We start from the raw sequence: 24211 nt of genomic DNA on the forward strand, positions 1-24211 counted from the left end.
AGTGCCGGCCAAATCAGAGTACCGAATGACTTCTCTCTCATTGGGCGAGGCGAGAGGGAGTGTCAGACTCTTACTGACTAAAAACCATTCCGTTCCTACTCCTGCTTGTCGAGCCGGAGCCCCGGTAAACCCGCTAGGTAGTCCGCAGCTCCGGATAGCTTGGATTTCTCCCATTACTGGTGGGCTACTGCTTTTTATATTTTTTAATGTTTTTTTTAATAGTTATTATACCAATTAAATATATATATATATATACAAAGATATGTAATTTAAATTTCGTTTAAAATCGCTAAAAGGGGGTAGACAGAGGTGTACAATGTAACACCCACTTTTCACCAGTTATGTTATAAGTCCCATGTAATAGGGGTTAACCTAAATCTAGAATAACCCGTTTTAAAAACCTCATAAAATCACATAATCAATACAAAACATAAAATTATTACAACATTATCAATTAAAATTAAATAATATTTCTTTTACAAAAATAATCATGCATTAAAATAATAATTTATCATTCACAAAAATAAAAAATAAGCCTCGATAAAATTTTCTATTGAGGGATTGGGGGATCGAACAATTGAGGGGAAGGGGGTTGGATTACCAACCCCCATAGAAAATAGGGATCCGGGGATCGGGAGATCAATGAAATGAAATGAAATGAATATGAATGAAGGAAATAGATTTCATTTAATTTCATTGGGGGATTGAGGGGTAGGGGGTAGCAGAGGGAGGGAGGTAGGGGTAAGGGTTACAGAGGATTTTGTAATTGCGGGATTGGAAAACTGGGTACATTAGTAGACTAGACAATTACAAAGGGGGAGGAAGAATTGGACCACATAAAACATATTTTTTTAAGATTTTAAAATTAAAACACCATAATATTGCTTCTAGGCGTCCTAGAGAGGTTATCGTCTATGGTTAAATACATGTTGAACGAGAAGAACATCGCAGTTGACGACAGGAAGTGCCAGATGTCGTGAGAGTCGTATAATTGGAGTAGGGAGCATTGGCGGTTGCTTTGGCGAGACTGCGCTGGAGTTAACTGCAAAGAAATTTATATATTAATACGTGATGCAAAAACTTTGGACCCCTTTTTACGAAAATTGGAGCATAAAATTTGGTACACTTATAGTTTATGTGTAGGAGAAGTGCAGAACGCTAATATTTTTCAAAAATAATGCTTATAAAGTACATTAAATCAATAAATAAAACATTACACACACTACCATGCATAGTATCTGATCGTATTTTCTCACGTCTCATATGAATAGAGTTTTCCTGTTCATGATGCGTCGGAATATATTAATTTGAATTTTACAAAACTAATAGCAATTCGTTAAATAAAAATTATCCTTGAACGTATGTTAAGTGGTATTGTAAATTAAATCGTATATGTTCGAATTTCGACTACTAGTTTTAGTAATTAGTTAAACCGTAAAATAAACCAACGTCTTTTTTGTAATAGGGGCCATCCATTAATTGCGTTACACGCTAAGGGGGGAGGGGGTCGACGAAGTATGACTTGAAGTGACAAGGGAGCAGGAGGAATTATAATCTAACTGTTAAAACACTAACTTGTAACTATTATCGAAACACTCAAAGAAATCTAGATGTAAAATTATAAAATGTGACGTCACACTAGGGAGGTCTCACAAATGTGACCAATTGTGACAAGGACGGGGGAGGGGGTCAATATCATGAAATTCGTGTGACGTAATTTATGAATGGCCCATAAGGATGATGACGGGGTATAAAAATTCAAAATCTATTTAGTACGTCAGTTGGGTAATGAAAAAATATTAGACACGTATTTTATATTTTGTCATATAAGATAACAATACTTAGATAAAACGAAACAAAGTTTAAGAGTGGGAGCAAATACGACATTTCTACGTATAAAACGTACCTAGCAGTGACGTCACGCGATATTTCAAATCGATATATCTTCGATAGTATTTGTTTCCGTAAGAAAATAAAAAATACGTGTCTAATATTTTAAAATAATCTACAAGACGGATATTGAAATAAAAATTAGTCATCTACCCTATTAGTAAATTGCCTAGTTTACAAATATCTGCCCATAAACATCCACCCGCATATACTCCAGTTACATCGGTGATCGTGGCGCTTGCAACAGTGCCGAAATATCGGAAACTCATACACATAAATAAACATGGTAAATATCCCGTCTCAAGTTCTAATGTTAGTGGTTTATAGAAATGAATAATATACTCACGGCCCAATTAGTATTCTGGTCTAAGTAGAAGTAACTGGATCCGAACCATATCGAGTATGTCAGCGCTATGAACACCCAGCTGTGGACAAACAGACAGAATTAATTTTATTGTAACTTTCGTGAGACATACTAAATTAATTATTATGTATGACTAGCTACTTCTACGCGGTTTCACCCGCTCTGCTCGGCTCCTATTGGTCATAGCGTGATGTTTTATAGCCCATAGCCTTCCTCGATAAATGCACTACCCAACACAAAAAGAATTATTCAAATCGGACCAGTAGTTCCGGAGATTAGCGCGTTCAAACAAACAAACAAATAAACTCTTCAGCTTTATAATATTAGTAAAGATACTAAATTAATTATGTGTAATAAACATACTAAAATAATAATTAAGACAAAATTAACTAATTATACTTATAATAGATAAAGCTTTTAAGTGTGGGAGAGCCATACTTCGGCACTGCTGGGCCGGCTCGACCGGAGTGATACCACGGCCGAGCAGAAAAACGACGTGAAACAACGCTTGCCTTGTGTTTCGTTGTGTCAGTGAGGTTACCGGAGGCCCAATTACCCCCCCCCTCTAGTTACATTCCTAACCGCCACAAGGCCGGTAACGCACTTGTAATTATACCATAAAAAAACTCAAAAGTCTCTTTTTTATCGCGCTTATCTCCGGAATTACTCGTTGAATAATTATTTTTGTGTTAGATAGTCCATTTATCGAGGAAGGTTATAGGCTATAAAACATCACGCTACGATCAATAGGAGCCGAGCAGTAAGTAAAACTGCTAGCGTCCCGCCACAGCTTCGCATGGGTGCAATGGTGATATATTATGCATGTATTATACATATAAACCTTCCTCTTGAATCACTCTATCTATTAAAAAAACCGCATCAATATCCGTTGCGTAGTTTTAAAGATTTAAGCGTACAAAGAGACATAGGGACAGAGAAAGCGACTTTATTTTATACTAGCTACTTCCGCGCGGTTTCACCCGCTCTGCTCGGCTCCTATTGGTCATAGCGTGATGTTTTATAGCCTATATCCTTCCTCGATAAATGGACTATGCAACACAATAATGATTCAATTCGGACCAGTAGTTCCGGAGATTAGCGCATTCAAATAAACAAACAAACAACCAATCTCTTCAGCTTTATAATATTAGTATAGACTATGTAGTGATGGAGAAATGGAATATACATACCTGTACCACCGGATCGACTCCCGGTTGAGCAACTTCATGACGATGTAGAACAATGTGTAGAGGAAGAGGTTGCTCATGAGGACAAGGAGTAGATGGGACGCGAAGTCACGACTGTGTTGGGCCACTCTGTAGGAAAATATTTATAATTATATATTACAATTTATTAGCTTTTCAAGTTGTTAGATTTACAAAATTTCTATTTAGTAGTTCCCGAATTCCGGACTATCGGGATTAAAAAAACAATGTTTTTTTAACATTGTCCCACAGGAAGATTTTTCCTGTATTGCGGATAAGTTCACACAGATACACATGAGTTCACACATAAAATGTAACTAGGACACAGAAGTAAAATGTCAGTGTAATTACAAACAAATAATTTCAGATAACAGGATCACCAACTATTACATGGGAATTATAATACAAATGGTGAAAATTGGAGAGTCACGCCATTTATCCCCGAAGGGGTAGACAGACGTACAAATTATGCCACTGTACAATGTACACCTACTTTTTACCATTTGTGTTATAAGTCCCATCATCCCATGTAATAGGAGGTGAGCCTATTGCCATATACTGGGCATAATTTCAGACTCCGTACTACCACTGAGAAATTCTTCAAAAATTGAAATAAGTTTTACATTCTGAGACAATACTTGTCCTAGTTTTTTTATACAATAAAATGGTTTAATAGTATAAATTATAAGGCTACTCACCCATAAGCAGCAATAGCCCAGTTGGACAGGTTGGCAATGATGAGCAACACACAGCGTCCGCAGTGGGTGGGCGTGATGGCGGCCAGGGGGCGCGACACTAGCTCGCGGGCCGCGCGACATACCAGCCCGCCGTCTGGGGGGATAAACGGCGTATGTGTTAATCGGAATAACATAGAATAAAAAATATAGTGATACCACGGCCTACACAACACGTGTTGTGTTGTGTCGGTGTTGCATTGTGTCAGTGAGGTTACCGGAGGCCCATTTACCCCCCTTCCCAATTCCTGATTTCCCAACAACCCTTTAATTCCTAACTCCCGAAAGGCTGGCAACGCACTTGTAACGCCTCTGGTGTTTCAGGTGTCTATGGGCGGCGGCGATTGCTTACCATCAGGTGATCCAACTGCTAGTTTACCGGCTTATAACATAAAAAAAAACTTTGCTTATAAAACGCCTTGTTTTTACTAGTGGTGTATGTGTTATTCAGAATAACACGAAATAAAAATTCTAGTCCGCAATATTTTTTTGTGTGAAAGAAAAACAAACATACATACACACATACAAACTCTCATGAGATCCGGCAGATCTTTTTATTTTAGTAAACCACTTTACATTATTTTTTTCTAAAATGCCTAATCTTAAGATTTACCAAGTGAATCATAGTAAAAGTTAGATGTGAAAATTCTGAATTTTAACACTAAAAACATCATGAAAATCATCAGACTTCGAATTAGGATGTTTTTCCATCATACACGTGTTATGCTACATTGCTGTGGATGTGTTTGGTTTCCAACAGTCATATTCATTGGTATACATACCTAAGTTCTACTGGAAATGGGCTCAGCTAAGCTATGTTTTTTAATATGGAAAGATGCGTGCTATGGATGACTTCCCTACTATCGATACATCGCATACTCGAGCTGCGCATCTTCCTCGCACAGCTACACAGCTTAGTATCAGTGGAAACGGTCACATAGTTTCACAGCTTAGCAATTACATCTTCGTAGCATAGCTACATAGCACATCTCTGGTGGAAAATAATAATTCCTAATTGTCCACAATGATATGTGTTCACGGCAATAAGGTGCACTTTTGGTTGAGGGTTGTTTTTCGTTTCTTTAACAGCTGATTTAATACAAATGGGTAGAAAATAAGTGGACTGTATTAGATGTTTATATGTGTGTGTAAGACATGAACGATGCATTGCGTTGGTGTTTGGCACTGACTTGGACAATATGTGACTCACCTAGCTTGAATCTCCCGAGGTAGTAGATCTGGAAGGTCATCACGAGGCAGGTGACGAGGTGCAGCACCGTGAACGCGATCCAGAAGTAGAAGTTCGCGTTCAGCACGCCCACTAGACCTGGACACGACAAAATAAATCTATAATAATATAATTTTATTGTAATCTTCGTGAGACATACTAAATTAATTATTATAATATATGTTATCGGTTTACTCACGTAACTGTTAACGCGGCGATCGCCGAGTCGTGAGTCGCGGAATGCTGCCCGTGAATATGAACTTAGCTAGCATGGCTTGAAAATAGTGGAGTTCCTAAGTCAAACAATAACGTGAGTAAGCCGATAATATAATTTATAATATAAAAATAAGTCGGGTTTTCCTTCCTGACGCTATAACTTCAGAACTACGATTCCAGAGAAAAGCAAGAAAACAGGGAAAAACATCGATGGCGAAACGGAGTTTCGAGCTTCGAACGAGAGTTTGCTAGTAAATTATAAAAATATACAATTTTATAACATAAACGCACTTTTGACTGCCTCGTTGGTCGAGTGGTCGTAAGTGCGATTGCCGGACAAGGGGTCTCGATTCCCGGGTCGGGCAAAGTATCACTGGGATTTTTTCGGTTTTTCGAAAAAAAAACTGAGTAGTAGCACGGAGTCTGGAATTGCGCCCGATATATGGCAATAGGCTCACCCCCTATTACATGGGACTTATAACGCAAATGGTGCAAAGTGTGTGTACATTGTGTACCTCTGCCTACCCCTTCGAGGATAAAAGATGTGACATTGGAAACTCAACCATCAATTTCAAAACCTTATAAATCCCCTAAATATTGTACAAGTTTAACAAAACCTACTACAATATAAATAAGATACTATATAAAATAAGAAGACGGAAGACGGAAGACGCAACGTGGGCAGACCTCCCACTAGGTGGACCGACGACATCGTCAGAGTGGCGGGGAGCCAGTGGATGCAGGTGGCGGCTTGTCGTTCTACGTGGAGGACTAAGGGGAGGCCTTTGTTCAGCAGTGGACGTCTCTCGGCTGATGATGATGATGATGATGATATAAAATATAATATAAACTCACCAATAAATATAATGAGCGCGAGCACCCCGAAGGTGGCGTGCGCGCGCGCATTGATGTCGGGGTGGCGCGACTGGTAGATCTTCACCATGCACAGCACTGACGTCACGTACATGAACGACGTGTCTACAAACATACAGACAAGCAAAATGTAATATGTTAATATTATATGTTTTAGTCTATAGGCCGAATAGGGATGATGACGGGGTATGAAAATTAAAAATCTATTTAGTCCGCCATATATTAGACAAGTATTTTTTTATTTTGTGATATAAGATAACAATGCTTACATAAAATCTGTCAAAGTTTAGGAGTGGGAGCTAACTAGTTACGTCACTCTTGAGTATATAACGTACTCAAAAGTGACTTCACACGATATTTCAAATCGATATATCTTCGAAAGTATTTGTTTCCGTATGAAAATAAAAAATACGTGTTTAAGAAATTAAAAAAAATGTGTTTTGTATGATTCATAATATATTTTTTTATGTTTATTGTTTTTTTTTAATGGTACAAATAAACTTATTTTCTTTCTTTCTTTCATTAAAATAAAAGTTTGTCATCTACCCTATTAGCCTCGTTCCAATTTTCCCAATCCCCATTCCCCAACAACCCTTAAATTCCTAATCCCCAAAGACCCAAAAGACACACTTGTACGCCTCTGGTGTTTCAAGTGTCCATGGGCGGCGGCGATAGCTGTCTGCTCGTTCACCGGATAAAGCATTTAAAATGTATATGTTATTCTAGACCATAGTTTACCCCTGTTCCAAATTTCATCCCGACCCGTTCAGCCATTTTGACGTGGTTGAGTAACAGACATACATACAAACTTTCACATTTACATAATACTAGCGACCCGCCCCAGCTTCGCATGGGTGCAATGGTGATATATTACGCATACATAAAAACATTCCGCTTGAATCAGTCTATCTATTAAAAAAACCACATCAAAATCCGTTGTGTAGTTTTAAAGATTTAAGCGTACAAAGGGACAAAGGGACAGAGAAAGCGACTTTGTTTTATACTATGTAGTGATAGTGACCACTCACCGAATTGGAAGTTCATGCTATTGGGACAGACGTGGTAGGCTGCGGACAGTAGACCCTCGCTGACCAGGGCTATACCCATCGCGTACAGCAGGCCAAAGTGCTGAGGTATACCTAGTTCCTTCTGGTAACAAGAAGAATAATAATATTTTTATAATAACTATCGGGAGACATACAAAATTAACTAGAGATTTCAGTTTAAAGGGGTTATATTTATCGGAGCGCTGCTGTCCGGCCTTCGTCGGGTATGACACACCCACGGGAACATTAGTTTTTTTTATTGGGACAAGCCCACCACTGTCTCCCAAAACCGCTGCAACCACTGTCCCGATCCTGGTGCACAGGAGTACAGGAGGTAGATACAACCATGAAAATATCGGAACACTGAAGTCCAACGTCCCAGGGACATGAATGATTGTCTTGGATCCCGCAACGAAATAAATCAGAAGATATTATTAGAGGAGAAGAAAAAGAAAACGATAGTTTCCACTTCCCTCGGTGAATTTAATGCAGGAGACAGAATGACTTAAGCCTGAAGGCATTGGGTTGAAGATTACAGTTTAAAAGGTTCATGTTTATCAGAAAGCGCTACTATCTGGTCTTCACAGGGTATCACACACCCACGACAAGACTAACGTTACGACAAAACAAAGTACAAACTAACCTGTTCAGCAGTTTTATTCTGATGCGTATTATGTCTCCTCCAGACTTGGGCGAGGAATAGCAGCCCTAGTAACACGTATCCCAGGTTCGAATACACGTGGTTGAAGTCAGATAGTACTAGTAGGGGGTGGGCGCACAGGAAGTTGAAGTAACACAAGTCCTGGTTCCCTGATTGGTTTAGGAGCTGCAAAGAAAAAACATTAATTACTTTTTTTGGTGTAAGTGTGGGCTCGCCATGCTTCGGCACAAATGGGCCGGCTCGACCGGAGTAATACCACGGCCGAGCAGAAAACCGACGTGAAACAACGCTTGCGTTGTGTTTCGTTGTGTGAGTGAGGTTATCAGAGGCCCAATTACCTTATTAACAATTAATTTTAATTCTGTAGACCTAATTGGATCATGATATTATTTTATCGTTATTTATCTGTGCTAAAATTAAATAAAATTTAACAAGTAAAATTTTTAAGCAAGCTTGACTAATTATTAAACAGAAATCGAACTTGAGACCAATTAAGAGATACATTTTCCTTCATTCTATATTATTAGTTTAATAATAATTACACCTAACATAAACTTTTCAAGCACGCCCGACCAATTTCGAGCACACCCGACTACTTTCGAGCTACAACCGGGACCCATAATAACTAATAACTCACCCGTTGGTACGTGACAACAAGCTGTATGACCGGTAGGGTGTAGAACACGGCCACTGTGAGCACGTTCCACAGATACATCTTGGACCGGGCCGAGAGGACGCGGGGACGACATCTGGGGGGGGGAAGGAGAAACAAACTTAAGTAATTAAAATTATTGTATTATTTTTTTTGTTATCAATATAAATATAACTTTTTTTTTCAGTTCATCTGTGATCATGGCGCTTGCAACAGTGCCGAAATATCGGAAACGCATAAATATTGAAAAACATGGTAAATATCCCGTTTTAAGTTTCAATTCTAAATATAACTGTATAATGTATTGGTTTAAGCTGTATTTAGTTGATATAGATTGGCTATCTTTTGGGATAAATACTCAAAATGGATAAATATTAAGTAAGTTTTTTTTAGGGGGAAAATCATCCTGATACTGACTTTTAATGTCCCATGTAATAGGGGGTGAGAAATTTCTCAGTAATAGCACGGAGCCTGGAATTGTGCGCAGTATGTGGCAATAGGCTCACACCCTATTACATGGGACTTATAACACAAATGGTGAAAAGTGGGTGTACATTGTATAGCGGCATTACGTGCCGTAATGGGCATTTCTGCCTACCCCTTCGGGGATAAAAGGCGTGACGTTACATTAATTTTCATACCTCGTCATCATCACTATAGACCCCTTAGTCGGGTCATCACACACCCAGCAACAAGAGTGGCGTTAGTAAAACATTACAAGCTAAATTACACCTTATCCTCATAGAAATAAGTGCCAATCTCACCTGGCCAGGTTGGCAATAGGCTCACCCCCTATTACATGGGCCTTATAACATCAATAGTGAAAAGTGTTTGTACATTATATAGCTGCATTACGTGCTGCAATGTGCATTTCTGCCTACCCTTTAGGGGATAAAACCCGTGACGTTCCGTTAATTTCCATACCCCGTCATCATCCCTATAATAGCTTAGTTGAGTATCACACACCCAACAACAAGAGTAGCGATAGAAATAACACAAACAACAACATCACATTAAAAGCTAAACTACACCTTATCCTCATAGAAATAAGTGCCAATCTCACCTAGCCAGGTTGGCGACACACAGCTTGCCCCCGAGACGATATATATCCTTGTTACTCATAGTTGGTATCACACACCCAGCAACAAGAGTAGCGTTATTAAAACACATTCACAAAAGTATAAGCTAAACTACACCTTATACCAATAGAAATAAGTGCCAATCTCACCTAGCCAGGTTGGCGACACACAGTTTGCCTCCAAGCCGGTATATATCCTTGTCGGTATTCACATCTATTTCACTGTCACACACTCATAGTTGGGTACCACAAGCAAAACTACACCTTATGCCAATAGAAATAAGTGCCAAACTCACCTAGCGAGGGGAAGAATAGTAGTGGACAACAAAAGTATAATTAAGCTAAACTACACCTTATACTAATAGAAATAAGTGCCAATCTCACCTGGCCAGGTTGGCGACACACAGTTTTCCTCCGAGCCTGTATATATCCTTGTCGGTATTCACATCTATTTCACTGTCACACTCCTATAGTTGGGTACCACAAGCAAAACTACACCTTATACCAATAGAAATAAGTGCCAAACTCACCTAGCCAGAGGAAGAATAGTAGTGGCCATCAAAAGTTCAAGCTAAATTGCACCTTACACTCATATAAATAAGTGCCAATCTCACCTAGCCAGGTTGGCAACACACAGTTTGTCTCCATGCCGGTATATATCCTTGTCGGTATTCACATCTAACACACTTCTAGTTGGGTATCACACACCCAGCAACAAGAGTGGCGGAGGTAAAACACATTCTAAGCTAAATTACACCTTATCTTCATAGCAATAAGTGCCAATCTCACCTAGCCAGGTTGGCGACACACAGTTTCCCTCCAAGCCGGTATATATCCTTGTCGGTATTCACATCGTCTAGCGTCGAGAAGTCGGATTCTGTGTCGGATGACGAACTGCCATCTAGTGGGAGGAAAGGGAAACAAAATATTAGTGAACAAAAATCAAAGTCAAAGTCAAAGCATTTATTTCAATTAATCCTAAATTAGGCACTTTTGAAACGTCAAATTGAATTGTCCGTCAGTCTGTCTGTCAGGGAAGCTAGGCGCTCGTTCCAAAGTGTAGCTTCGAATGGAGAAGAACGAGCAAGAAACTCCATCGTTACACATTTTAAAAAATGATTTTTACAAGATGGCTGATACATTATTTGATCATTTACCTATTGTATATATATGTAGGAACAATGTAACGACAATACGACGTCAAAACTATGGGACAATAATAATAATCTAATCTAAAAATGTTTCTCGAGTTGTCGTTGTGTGAGTGAGGTTACCGGAGGCCAAATTACCTCCCTTCCAATCTTCCCAATCCCCGAATCCCCAACAATTCCTAACCCCCCAAAAGGCTAGCAACGCACTTGTAACGCCTCTGGTGTTTTGGGTGTCCATGGGCGGCGGCGATTGCTTACCATCAGGTAATACGTCAGCTCGTTTACAACGTGTTTATGGTTTATGGTTTAATTGGAATATATGATTTGACCTTGACTTTATCATTATTAAGTAGGTATACGACACCCGCTTGAAGAGGAGCGGTGGTATATTTTAAGCCCTTTTCGAGTGTGGGAAAGCCATACTTCAGTACTGCTGGGCCGGCTCGACCGGAGTGATACCACGGCCGAGCAGAAAACCGACAACTGAGTGAGGTTACCGGAGGCCCAATTACCCCAATCCCCAACAATCAAATCCCTAACCCCCAAAACTTGACGGCACAGTTGGCGCAAGTTCGATTCCCGCACGGAGCAACCCTGTATGATGTTAAGCCTTTGACGGCCAATAGAAAACTGTTGAAGGCAAATCATCCGCTAACGTCGGTCACCGGTGACCACCACGGCGTTCAATGTGTTAAGGGTCGGGTATACGACACCTTCGAGAAGAATGGTGGTGGTTAATAATTGTACCCAAAATCCTCCGCTAACGTCTGTCACCGGTGACCACCACGGCGTTCAATGTGTTAAGGGTCGGGTATATGACACCCTCGTGAAGAGTAGCGGTGGCAAATGTTTGTACCTGTCCGTGTAGAAGTATAGATGTCCCCCTCCCCCACGAGACACTGCCGCGAGGTGCTCTCCCCGCTGGTGTCTGCGACGTGGACGTGACGTCGCCTTGTCGCCCCCGCCGGCGCTATGTTCCCCGCGTCGTGGGGGACTATTGGAGGGTGAGGTGGCCTTCTGTGGGGGGAAACATACAATTTTATAACTGACTAGCTACTTCCGCGCGGTTTCACCCGCTCTGCTCGGCTCCTATTGGTCATAGCGTGATGTTTTAGCCTATAGCCTTCCTCAATAAATGGACTATCCAACACAAAAATAATTATTCAAATCGGACCAGTAGTTCCGGAGATTAGCGCGTTCAAACAAACAAACAAACTCTTCAGCTTTATAATATTAGTAAGTAAGTATAGATCAACGTTATATAAGTGTGGGCGCTATGTTCCCCGCGTCGTGGGGGACTATTGGGGGGGTGAGGTGGCCTTCTGTGGGGGGGAAATATACTAATTATTAGCTGATGAACGTTATAATATAGGAGTTTACCGGAGTGTGTAATCCCCGATTCCCGAACAACAACCCTTGAATTCCTAACCCCCAAAAGCTGGCAACATACTTGTAACGCCTCTGGTGTTTCAAGTGTGCATGGGCGGCGGCGATTGCTTACCATCAGATGATACGTCTGCTCGTTTACCGGCTTATACCGTAAAAAAATAATTTAACACATTCAATGCCACTGACTCGCCCGGAGAGTCCATGTAAATTTTATTCGTATATATTATTTGAATGCCGTAGACTCGCCCTGCGAGTTTAATGTTTTTGCTATTTCTTTCCAAAATGCATGGTGTATTTTCTGCTTAAAATAATACTGAAGACTAAAGATACCCTAATCTAAAGAATTGCATAGAGGGTGCGACTCTACGGTTCTGGAATTAAATTTACGTGGACTCTCTGGGCGTGTTGGTGGCACTGAATGTGTTAAACTACAATAAAATACCTTCTTCGCTAAGTTCAGCAGTGCGCTGTATCCGCTTGCGACACAGCACGGCTATGACGAAGGCCACGTAGAACGAGCCGAAGAATGCCAGCGCCGCGCCCGCCGCTATCGCATACTCCTGGTACGATATCGTTTGTATTATTCTGAAACTGTCATATTGATACTATGTCATATCATATCGTAATGTGCATAGTAAAAAACAGGATAGATAGAGAGAGAGAGAGAGGGAGAGAGAGAGAGAGGGGGGAGGGGGAGAGAGGGGGGAAGAGGGAGAGAGAGGGGGGAAGAGGGAGAGAGAGAGAGAGAGAGATTGCACGTAAGCTATTCGATTCTACGCGTGACGAGAAGGCTGGCTATTTCTTCGGTCAGAAGATAAGCATTGCCATACAACGTGGCAATGCGGCCAGTCTTCTGGGAACGTTCCCCAATGACAGCGATGCGGACGAGTACTTCGATGCCTAACGACAATTTTTATTTCATTTTTATTTCTTTATTTTACTTTTAAGTTAGTTTGTAAAATAGCCTAATAATATGTGACATTTACAATAGGGATGATGACGGGGTATGACAATTAAACATCTATTTAGTTCGTTAGTTAGGTAATGAAAAAAGTATTAGACACGTATAATTTTATTTTGTCGTATAACTTAGATGGCACAAATCAAAGTTTAAGAGTAAGCAAATACGTCATTTTAAATATTAAACGTACCTAGAACGTTAACGTCACGCGATATTTCAAATCGATATATCTTCGAAAGTATTTGTTTCCGTGAGAAAATTGTCAGTAAGAGTTTGAGATTCCCTCTCGCCTCGCCCAAGGCGGGAGAAGTAATTGGATGATTTTATAAAGGTTGGCAGATAACTTGGCAAGATTTTGTTATAATTTTTTTCAAGAAAATTACTTTATTAACTAAAAATACGCGGGCGCGGACGTTTAATAATTAGCGCAACGTCGCCGCGTCTGCGCACGATGCTTGTGAGGATCAATCCCTGCGCGATTGGCGGAACTTACTATTTTTAGTGCGTTACCGGCTTTTTGGGAGTTAGGAATTTAAGGGTTGTTGTTCGGGAATGAGGATGGGGAAAATTGGGAAGGGGGAATTGGGCCTCTGGTAACTCAACTCACATAACGAAACACAACGCAAGCGTTGTTTCACGTCGGTTTTATGTGAGGCCGTGGTACTCACTATTAAAAAAAAATTGCCAAGTTACGTGCCGAAGACTATACTAAATAACTGGTCTGACCACCAACTTACCTGAAGGTCTTCACTCTCCCATCGTTGGTGACCACCTGTACCTGCTCCTCCTGAGACCAGCCCAGGTACTGCGCCACGTGGGGGAGGGTGGCATTGCCACCTTTCTCCGTACAATCCTCGTCAGACGTCTTCACTATGAATACTATGTAGAATCCTACTGGGAATGTGTCTTGCTGAAATTGGAGAAAAAAGTAATTTTGTGAGTCAACAAAAAAGAGAAGGATTTGTTTTTATGGAATAGGGGGGGCAAACGAGCAGACGGATCACCTGATGGTAAGCAATCGCCCCTCGTTGGTCGAGTGATCGCAAGTGCAACTTGCGGACGAGGGATCTCGGATTCGATTCCCGGGTTGGTTAAAGTATTACTGAGCTATTTTGGGCTTTTCGAAAATTTCGCAGTAGTAGCAAGGAATCTGTAATTGTGCTGAGTATATGGCAATAGGCTCACCCCTATTACATGGGTGAAGAGTGGGTGTACATTGTATAGCAGCATTACGTGGCGTAATGTGCACCTCTGTCTACCCCTTCGGGGATAAAAGGCGTGACGTTGCAAAGAAATTGCAAAAAAAAGAAAAGATTTTTTTATGGTATAAGCCAGTAAACGAGCAGCCGGATCACCTGATGGTAAGCAATCGCCGCCACCCATGAACACTTAAAACACCAGAGGCGTTACAAGCGCGTTACCGGACTTTTGGGAGTTAGGAATTTAAGGATTGTTGGTGCAACGGGGATTAGGAAGGGGGTAATTGAGCCTCCGGTAACCTCACTCACACAACGAAACACAACGCAAGCGTTGTTTCACGTCGGTTTATTGTGAGGCCGTGGTATCACTCCGGTCGAGCCGGCCCAGCAGTGCTGAAGCATGGCTCTCCCACACTTAAAATGGTGACTAATACCCAGGTGAAGATTGAGTTTGCTTGTAGTTAATTATTAACTTAAAAATATACTTACAGTTAGTGTGATCCCTCCTCTTCTCGTCATAGTCAAATAATACCCATCATATAGAATATCTCTCTCGTTATCGAAAACTGGACACTGTAATGAAAAGAGGGGTTATTTTTCATATAGGGTGACTGGTAATTAGTGAACGATATTTAAACACGTGATTGTACTCATGATTACAAACTACTTTCCCGAAGAAACTGACTATGAGCCTTTTCTACATAACAGAGCTTCTACGATGTACAGGATTTTAGAGAACATAGTTGAAAAGGTTCTGGTTTATCAGAGAGGGCCTTAGAAGTATCAGAACCGGAGCTGCGGACTACCTAGCGGGTTTACCGGGGCTCCGGCTCGAAAAGCAGGAGTAGGAGTTTTTTGGTTTTCCGAAAAAATCACAAAATGTTAACTGCGTCATTATGCTCAACAAATCCAATAAAAATTAGGATGATAATAAGCTACCACGATGCTTAATAACGCGGGAGAATTTGGATTTGTTAAATATAAGTTAACGTTTTTCGGAAAACCACCCAGGAACGGGGTAGTTTTTAGTCAGTTAAGAGTCTGTCATTCCCTCCCGCCTCACCCAAGGGTGGAGCAGTCATTGGATGATTTTCCCTCCTCAAAAAAAAAGGGGGTATCAGACCCGAAGCTGCGGACTGCCTAGCCGGTTACCGGGACTCCGACTCGAAAAGCAGGAGAAATAGGAACGAGCTGGATTTTAGTCAGTAAGAGTCTGACGCCTCTTGCCTAGGCCCAAATCAAGAGAAGTAATTGGATGATTCCCCTCCCCCTCAAAAAGGAGGGGTATCAGATACCCACGAGAAGAGTAACAACAGTCAAAAGTATATTCTATTCTACTATCAACAAACAATTATTTTTAAAATTAATAATACTCATATTAAAACAATAATTATTATTAAGAATAATTTTACTCACCGAAAAATTCTGTATAGAAACGACAGCACATATATCGTCATCAGACTCAATCATGACAATGACGCTTTTAGGTCTAGACATCCAGCTTCTAGTCTCAAAATTAGACCTTAAAAGGTACCTATGAAAACTAGTACCTTCATTTTCATCCATCTGATTACACAAATACTTCCTTTTAGCATGTTGGTAGCTCAAATCTAAATTATTCGATTGGTCGAACGGAAAAAAGTAGTACATAGGTTGACTTGGCGTAATTGTTAGATTGGTGGTTGAATTCAACCTGACGAAAAAGTCTTGGACGGTCTCAACCAATATGGTTACGTTTATGGAATCCGGTGATGACGAGGTTAGGTGGATAATTGGTGTGTTCTGGGTTGAAACGTCTGGAAGAGAAAAATGGAATTTTACATACAAATGAGGGTAGACAGAGGTGCACATATAACACACCTAGTAATATATTGGCACATTTACGGTATTCATAGTTTACCTGACTTGTTTAGTTTTTAGTTTACTGACCAATGAACCGTTGTTTTACGTGCGTGAGGTGGGAAACTACAATAATGGTATAATGATACTTACGACCTCTCTGGACTTCATGAATATGGAAATAAATAGATAAATATGCACTTCTAAACACGTAAACAATATATTACTAGGTGAGTGATATATGTATACAATGTAACACCCACTTTTCACTATTTATGTTATGAGTCCCATGTAATAGTGGTTGGTAACATAGGACAAAATTTTGGAATAAAAGTTATTACAAAATTAATTATAACAGGCTTATGCATAGGCTGCGCAACGTCGCCGTCTACGCACGCCGCTCATGATGAAGAGTCCATTTACGTGAGTAAACCGTGATTTTAAGTTAGTTTAAAAAAGTCAGTAAATATTTTATACGTGTCCGGGAATCGAACCCAAAACTACCTTGGTGGTCACCTTCATTTCAAATTTCTACCAAAAATGTTAATCATTTTATCAAGTAAAAAATTGCTTCTTCCTAAACAGCTAAGTAAACTTAGATATACTCTTTAGTTATAATCAGACCTGATAGGGCTGTCATCAACTATTAAACTTTTAAACTCACAGGGTCACCAAAAATCTAAGTACACTTACAAATTATAATTATTATAATATAAATATATAAAAAAATGTGTTATAAATTATATATATTTACGTATAAGTGGGCCACAGTAGACTCTAATCCGTTTCCCATCGACTAAGTCAGCGTGAACAAAAAGAGAAGTCAAATTATATAAGGGAGTCGACAAAGTCGGTAATTACGGAAAAGTCGGATGAGTCACAAAAAGTCGGAAAAGTCGGAATTTTACTTAGAAAGCAGGGCGTTGGTTTTTTGTACCTTATCTATATGTAAGGCATTAATGGCTTAAATCTATTGGATAAATAAAAACTAAACTAGGTATTATGTAAGCAATATTAGGAGAGGAAAAAGCATAACTATTTTTCTGCTACCACTCACAATACACACATATACGCACATACACACACACTTTTACTAACTCACTCACTCTCACTCTTATAAAGTGTGGGAGAGCCATACTTCGGCACAAATGGGCCGGCTCGATCGGAGTGATACCACGGTCTCACAGAAAACCGACAGGTTGAAACAACGCTTGCGTTGTGTGAGTGAGGTTATTAGAGTCCCAATTACCCCCTTCCCAATCTTCCTCAACAACTTTTATAATTCCTAACCCCCAAAAGGCCGGCAACGCCTCTGGTGTTTCAAGTGTCCATGGGCGGAGACGATTGCTTACCATCAGGTGATCCGTCTACTCGTTTACCCGCTCTTATTCAAACTCACAGTCACTCATTAACTCACTAACTCACTTTAAGATAAAGGTTTTGTCTCTTTTTTAATTTTTTTCACAGCATTCGTACATATTCGTTAAAATTCTACCAAAACCGATTGATGCCGTTACGAAATATAACAAAAAAAAGCGAAGTATTATACAAAAAATGCCACTTAATCTAAGCACAACTCACCACAAGTATCTTCATCCTCCGTAAACATGTTGTTATGTGGGCAGAGCGTGCGGGATATGTTGGTGAACTGTTCCAGGCTGACCGGAGTCTGAACTATCATTGGCAGTTGCCATGAGAATACTCCTGGAAAACAGAAGGAAACAATGTTTTATTTCGATTCGATTCCCGCACGGAGCAACTCTTTGTGTGATCCACAAATTGTTGTTTCGGGTCTGGGTGTCATGTGTATGTGAACTTGTATGTTTGTAAACGCACCCACGACACAGGAGAAAATCCTAGTGTGGGGCAACGTTTTTTTAAAGAAAAAAAATGTTTTATTCATTAAATCCATTCAGAGGGATTAATACGAGTTTGTTTAACGCTTAAATTATTTGACTAATGATTTGTAAATAAGAAATGTATGAAAATTCCACATTTCTTAGTAAAAAGCAACATCACGCCTTTTATCCCCGAAGGGGTAAGCAGAAGTGCTCATTACGACACGTAATGCCGCTATACAATGTACACCCACATTTCACCTTTTGTGTTATAAGTCCCATGTAATAGGTGGTGAGCCTATTGCCATATACTGGACACAATTCCAGACTCCGTACTACTACTGAGAAATTTTCGAAAAACCGAAAAGAGCCCAGTAATACTTCGCCCGACCCGGGAATCGAACCCGAGACCCCTTGCCCGGCGGTCGCACTTGCAACCAGTCGGCCATTGAGGCAGGAATAAATGTTTTGTTCATTAAAACCATTCAGTGGGGCCCAGTAGGGCTGATGCTTGATCTGGAGCTGCGAACTTTTTAGCGGGTTTACCGGGACTCCGGTTCGAAAAGCAGGAGTAGGAACGGAGTGGTTTTTAGTCAGTAAGAGTCTGACACTCCTTCCGCCTCGCCCAAGGCGAGAGAAGTCATTGGATGATTTTCCCCCATCAAATAAATAAATAAACTCTTAGTACGAGTTTGTTTTACGTTAAACGAGTTGCAAACGAGAGCGCGTTCGGCACTGTGATTGGTTGGTTCATTCGCGCTGGCCAATCAGAGGGCTTAGTACGAATTTGTATGAACAAGACTTTTTAATTTGTACCTTTAGTACGAGTTTGTTTTACGTTGAACAAGATCAAAACGAGAGCGAGTTCGGTGTTGTGATTGGTTGGTTCATTCAAGCCGGCCAATCTGAGCCGCGAACGCGCTCTCGTTTCGTTTTCGTTAAAGCCAAGAGAGCCAGCTGCGCTCTCTAATAAACCTGAACCTTTAAAGTTACTGAACCTGTAAAGGCTATTTTTGAGTGTTCATCGAGCCCAACTTCTGAGTTTATCACTTCTTTTAAATTCCTAATTCTGACTGAGTTTCGAACACAAAACCTATTCGTCTTTTTTTATTTATTTATGTTTTGAGGGGGGGAAATCATCCAAAGACTTCTCCCGCCTTGGGCGAGGCGAGAGAGAGTGTCAGACTCTTACTGACTAAAAACCACCCCGTTCCTACTCCTGCCTGTCGAGCCGGAGCCCCGGTAAACCCGCTAGGTAGTCCGCAGCTCCAGAAAACCTATTCGTCTGTAATCATATTACAGGTGTTTTTTCTTAATATTTCACCCAAACAAACGCACATACCTTTCTGTTGCCTAGCAGTGATGAACAGCGGATATGTTTTATTAGCGAAGTCACTGGCAACGGTCACTCTCGCTGGAGTATCGTACGCTTCCAACTCCTGGAAACAAAGGTGAAAAGTTTAGGACAACGCCATCTATCGGTGACTTACTGTTTGAGAGTTTATTTAAAAGTGTAATATTTTTAAAGAGGCAATTGTAATTAGCAGTTTTGGTAAGATAAAAATTATAAATCGGACGTTGATTAACTAAGTTAAGCAAAGTAACTGCCACACTTAGAGTCATTTAATGATTACTTAACCCAGTCCTTAAAAAATTATTTCGATACAAAATCGTTACTAAGGAATAGTTTAAGTAATCATTAAATGTCTCTGATTGCGGCAGTAATGTAATTCATTGACATTGAGATTGGTTTTAAGATGAAGCACCAGATGGAATAAGCCTTGGTTAGCAGTGGACAATGGACATCATGTGGTAGTATGGTGACAAGTAGTTGTGGCTGGCATAATACATCATGTGGCTGATAATTATGATGATGACAATGGATGGATTACTACTCACCCCTCCAAACTCCAGTATGTATTCCGTGCTTTTATTCACAGCCACCGTGTAAGGTACATCATATTTATATCTGAAACAAAAAATATATTAGTATATAACAAAATTAACTATAAATTACGTAAATTAATGGTGAAAGGCTATACTAGTTTAAATTATATAAATTATAACAAAATGCCACGCTCTCCAAAAAGATAGACAAAACATATGTCTTAAAACTATATAATTTAACCCGAGGATAGCCCTTTTATTTTTGTATACTCATTAGTTTTATTTTTTATCGCAAACAACAAAAATTCATTAACAGGCGCGCGTCCAATATACCTACTAATCTTCCGATAATGCGGACGCGGGTGCCTCGCTGCTAACAGCTGATCATGCGAAAGCACGCGCGCGCGAAATGTCGTTTTATCACAATAGTGATAAGAATAAAACTAATGAGTACTTATACAAAAAAGTTTCTTTGGGAAAGTTGTTTGTAATCATCAGTACAATCACGTGTTTAAATATCGTTCACTAATTACCAGTCACCCTATATAAATATGAATCATCATACGTTTTCTAGATAAAACAATATAAATATTGTTATCTAACGTTGTTCATTACAAGGTACTAGGTAGTCATTGTACTCTTTATTTTATTTACTTATTTATTGCTTTTTGATAATAATTTCTTCCTCAGCTGCGTAATGAGGTGACAGTCTACCTAGTTATATTTATCACATATATTTATTTAAAATTATTTTTTTTTAAATAAAATAATATTAAAAATGTAAATATGTAAAGTTATCACTACGTCCCTAGAAAATCTCTTTATACCTATTTAGAAATTAATCAAAACATTTTTTAAATTCAGTAATTTGAATGAAAAAGTAAATCAAATAACTTGTTGATTCAACGTTGCAGAGAGAAAGGGACAGTATAATCTCACATCTTACAGAGGTCAGCACCGAAAATGAGACAAATTCAAATTTCGAACCATATGATAATTTGAACATCCGTCCCTCAAGTTTCAGATTAACGAGTGTCGACTTCGTATTACCTCTAATATCTGATTTTAGAAGAGAAATCTGTTAACAAGGTTAACTAAATTGAGAACAAGATCAGTTATTGTGATTTATGCTGTGCAAAAAGGTTTCCAAAGGGGTAGGCAGAGTTAACACTTATACATGCAATGTAACACACTTTTCCAGTTATATTATGAGTCCTATGTAAAAGTAGCTGGGCCTATTAAACCCTGTGCTATTACTAAAATTTTCGAAATATCTTAAACCACTAACACAGCAGCCATATATCAGCATGCCACTCAACCAATAAGGTAGTTATTGTATTATAAATAAAACAACTAAACCTTCCTTATATAGACAATTAACTGAGGGCCCAGAGCAAGTTCGTTTTATGTTTAACTATTAAAACTATACCGCATTGCGCACTCTGATTGGCTTGATTGAATGGACCTGACGGCTAACATTATAATCTTGTCATACATAGTCATACTAGGCCCTCAATGCATAATAGTTTTTAATTGGTTTCCTAATTACAAATAGGTCAAATTAACATTCAATTAGAAATAGAAGAACCAATAACAAATTATTTTTGTTACCATTGATATCTTAATATTTATTATTTCTTCAAACATCCTACTAAACAAAATGTTTACATCTAAGATACAGAATCATCCTAGCTTGGAGACTGGCGCTACATTTAACACCTAAATATAATTATAAGACCATCATTGTGAAATTCCTTAATAAATATTATTTTTGTCATATTTAATTATGTTTGCTAGTAATCTCCTTAAAATTAAATATTAAGATGTTTCATTGTAGAATAGTAATAATAGAGGCAACGAACGAAATTGAGAAAAATGAATCATCAGCAGATTTTTTATTTTTAAATTTCTATTGTGTTTTAAAAAAAGATAACAAGTAGAGGAAGTAAGGCAAAGATATGCAACATACAGCCAACAGTCAACTTTTAGACTTACGTATTATTATAGTGGAATATTATTCCTCCTTTGTTTATTGTTTCTTGCAAACACAAATAAGGAAAGCTGAACAAAAATACGAATTTCATCCATCCTAAGACCGCCATGATCCGATTTGCCGGCACTAAACTGTTTTATGGTGGAATTGAGTCATTTACTAAGTATTCTAAGCACTAATCTCGATTAAATTTTAAATTCTTCAGGGAAAACCCCATTTGTGAGCCAAACAAGCGAAGAAAACGAGATATTTTTACAAACACGATTGATTTATCAGTGAATTTGTCAAATCGAAACGTCAAAACGTTGTAAGGAAGTGTTTGTATGATTTATTTTAGTAAGTTTTGGAATCGACTAATAATCGAAATCAACATACGAATTAAATCTAGCTATAATGAAATTTATTTTTGTTTAGTATTTCTGAGATTTTGGACTAAAATCATATAAAAATTTGATTAAAGAAGATTAGTTTTGTCATTTTATAAAAATTCATTTAGTAGCATGTATGTAAAAATACAAATTCATTTGTTATTACATATTTCATTTAGAAAGGTTTCAGTTATTTTAATTAAAAAACAATAAAATACTTCTATAAAAACAAACAAACACACCACACAACATAACTATTTCAAACGAATACATGATTACCGATTACCGTTAGTCGATTTACTCAAGTGTTAATCGATTTTAAATCGGCTAATGTTTAGGTTTAGCAAAGTCGACTTGGATGGTTCATCTGCATTGCAGTAGATATAACATAGAGGTATGTATATAAAGCTAAGTTAACTTTGTAGCATAAGTACTTAAAACTAGATATTTATATGTATACCAAGTAGATAGCTTCTTTGGCCGTGTCTATTTATAGTTTAATCAAGGTAATTAAGTCTTGTTTACATAGAAAATATCAGCTTAAAAATCAGCCACACACGCTTTAGATGTTAAATATTTAAGTATTTTATTACCGTTAACTAAAAATCACGGTTTACTCTTGTAAATTAATGGAGAAAAGCTATATTGGGAGTCAGCGTCGTGTAATAATTACATAGACAAAGTAATTTACGTTACTAAACCGTGATTTTTATTTAATTTAGTATTTCTCACGATAGTTGTTATAAAAATGTTTACCTATTTGTTTTATTCGACAGGCTGCATGGTTTGTTAGCATGATTGATCGCTAAAAGCTTATATTACCTTGGAGGGAGATGAAGGCGATCAAAACCATATCTATCGCTTTGAACTTGGTATAATCCATATTATTAGCATTTGGCTGTTAATATTTTTATAATAACTATCGTGAGACATACTAAATTAACTAAAATCACAGTTTACTCACGTAAATTAATGGAGAAAAGCTCTACTAGTTTCGAGTCATAGAGGGACTCTTCGCCATGAGCAGCGTGCGCAGACGCGGCGACGACGCGCAGCCTACGGATGGGGAAACTAGTAGAGCTTTTCTCCATTAATTTACGTGAGTAAACCGTGATTTTTAGTTAATTTGGCTGTTAATGTTTAAAAAAAGCTTGATTTTCGATATATGCTTTCTCTAGAAGTGACCATATTCGGTAATCAACTCACTTAATCACCACGCTTGATAAGCGTCGTCGATTTTGTGGTTAGATCACGACCTGATTTAAGCCACATGTTTAGAGGATAAGTTATCCGTCTTTTGTGGTTTGTAGTAGCTTAGGGCAATGTTTAATATAGGTATCATAACATACATAACCTCACGCCTGTTTCCTATAGCAATACGCCTCTGCCTACCTCACGTCTTTACTACGAATCTTACATACCTCTTTCGCCTCATCAACAGTCACCAGCCTTTTCACGCATGCTCGTTTGTTAAATTAAGTAAGTATTAGTTTATCGTGATATCATAAGGTTTTTAACAGTTATCTTGACATGGTAAGTTATTAATGGATATGATTGAGAGAGACCGTCGGTAGACGGCGCCCTAAACGAATATAATATGTATCGACCAGATTGGCAATGTATCAAAGGAGGGCCAAAT

At 38.9% G+C, this 24211-nt stretch overlaps 1 protein-coding gene across 1 annotated transcript; it reads right to left on the bottom strand.

Annotated features, from left to right (window-relative positions):
* Positions 1-30: 30 nt before the first annotated feature.
* LOC118280485 (SID1 transmembrane family member 1-like) lies at positions 31-22494 on the bottom strand. The gene is made up of 20 exons (XM_050701886.1): positions 22207-22494; positions 20224-20293; positions 19667-19763; positions 18068-18190; positions 16064-16443; positions 15137-15220; positions 14186-14358; positions 12930-13078; positions 12369-12420; positions 11955-12064; positions 10737-10848; positions 8855-8966; positions 8200-8382; positions 7539-7659; positions 6493-6615; positions 5404-5520; positions 4158-4290; positions 3445-3570; positions 2237-2315; positions 31-1042 (listed from the first exon to the last, which is right to left on the bottom strand). The coding sequence occupies exons 1-20, from the start codon at positions 22311-22313 to the stop codon at positions 866-868; spliced, it is 2628 nt and encodes an 875-aa protein (XP_050557843.1). The 5' UTR covers positions 22314-22494; the 3' UTR covers positions 31-865.
* Between the last annotated feature and the right edge of the window lie 1717 nt (positions 22495-24211).

The sequence above is a fragment of the Spodoptera frugiperda genome, chromosome 21 (assembly GCF_023101765.2).
Source record: "Spodoptera frugiperda isolate SF20-4 chromosome 21, AGI-APGP_CSIRO_Sfru_2.0, whole genome shotgun sequence".
In the NCBI taxonomy this organism is placed as follows: Eukaryota; Metazoa; Arthropoda; class Insecta; order Lepidoptera; family Noctuidae; genus Spodoptera; species Spodoptera frugiperda.

Excerpts from the sequence above, each read along its gene's own strand:
- LOC118280485 (XM_050701886.1), bottom strand. The coding sequence starts at position 22,313 with ATGGCGGTCTTAGGATGGATGAAATTCGTATTTTTGTTCAGCTTTCCT. Across the intron at positions 19,764-20,223 it reads ACATACTGGAGTTTGGAGGG|GAGTTGGAAGCGTACGATAC; the intron begins GTGAGTAGTAAT and ends CTTTGTTTCCAG. Across the intron at positions 16,444-18,067 it reads GGAGGATGAAGATACTTGTG|ACGTTTCAACCCAGAACACA; the intron begins GTGAGTTGTGCT and ends TTTCTCTTCCAG.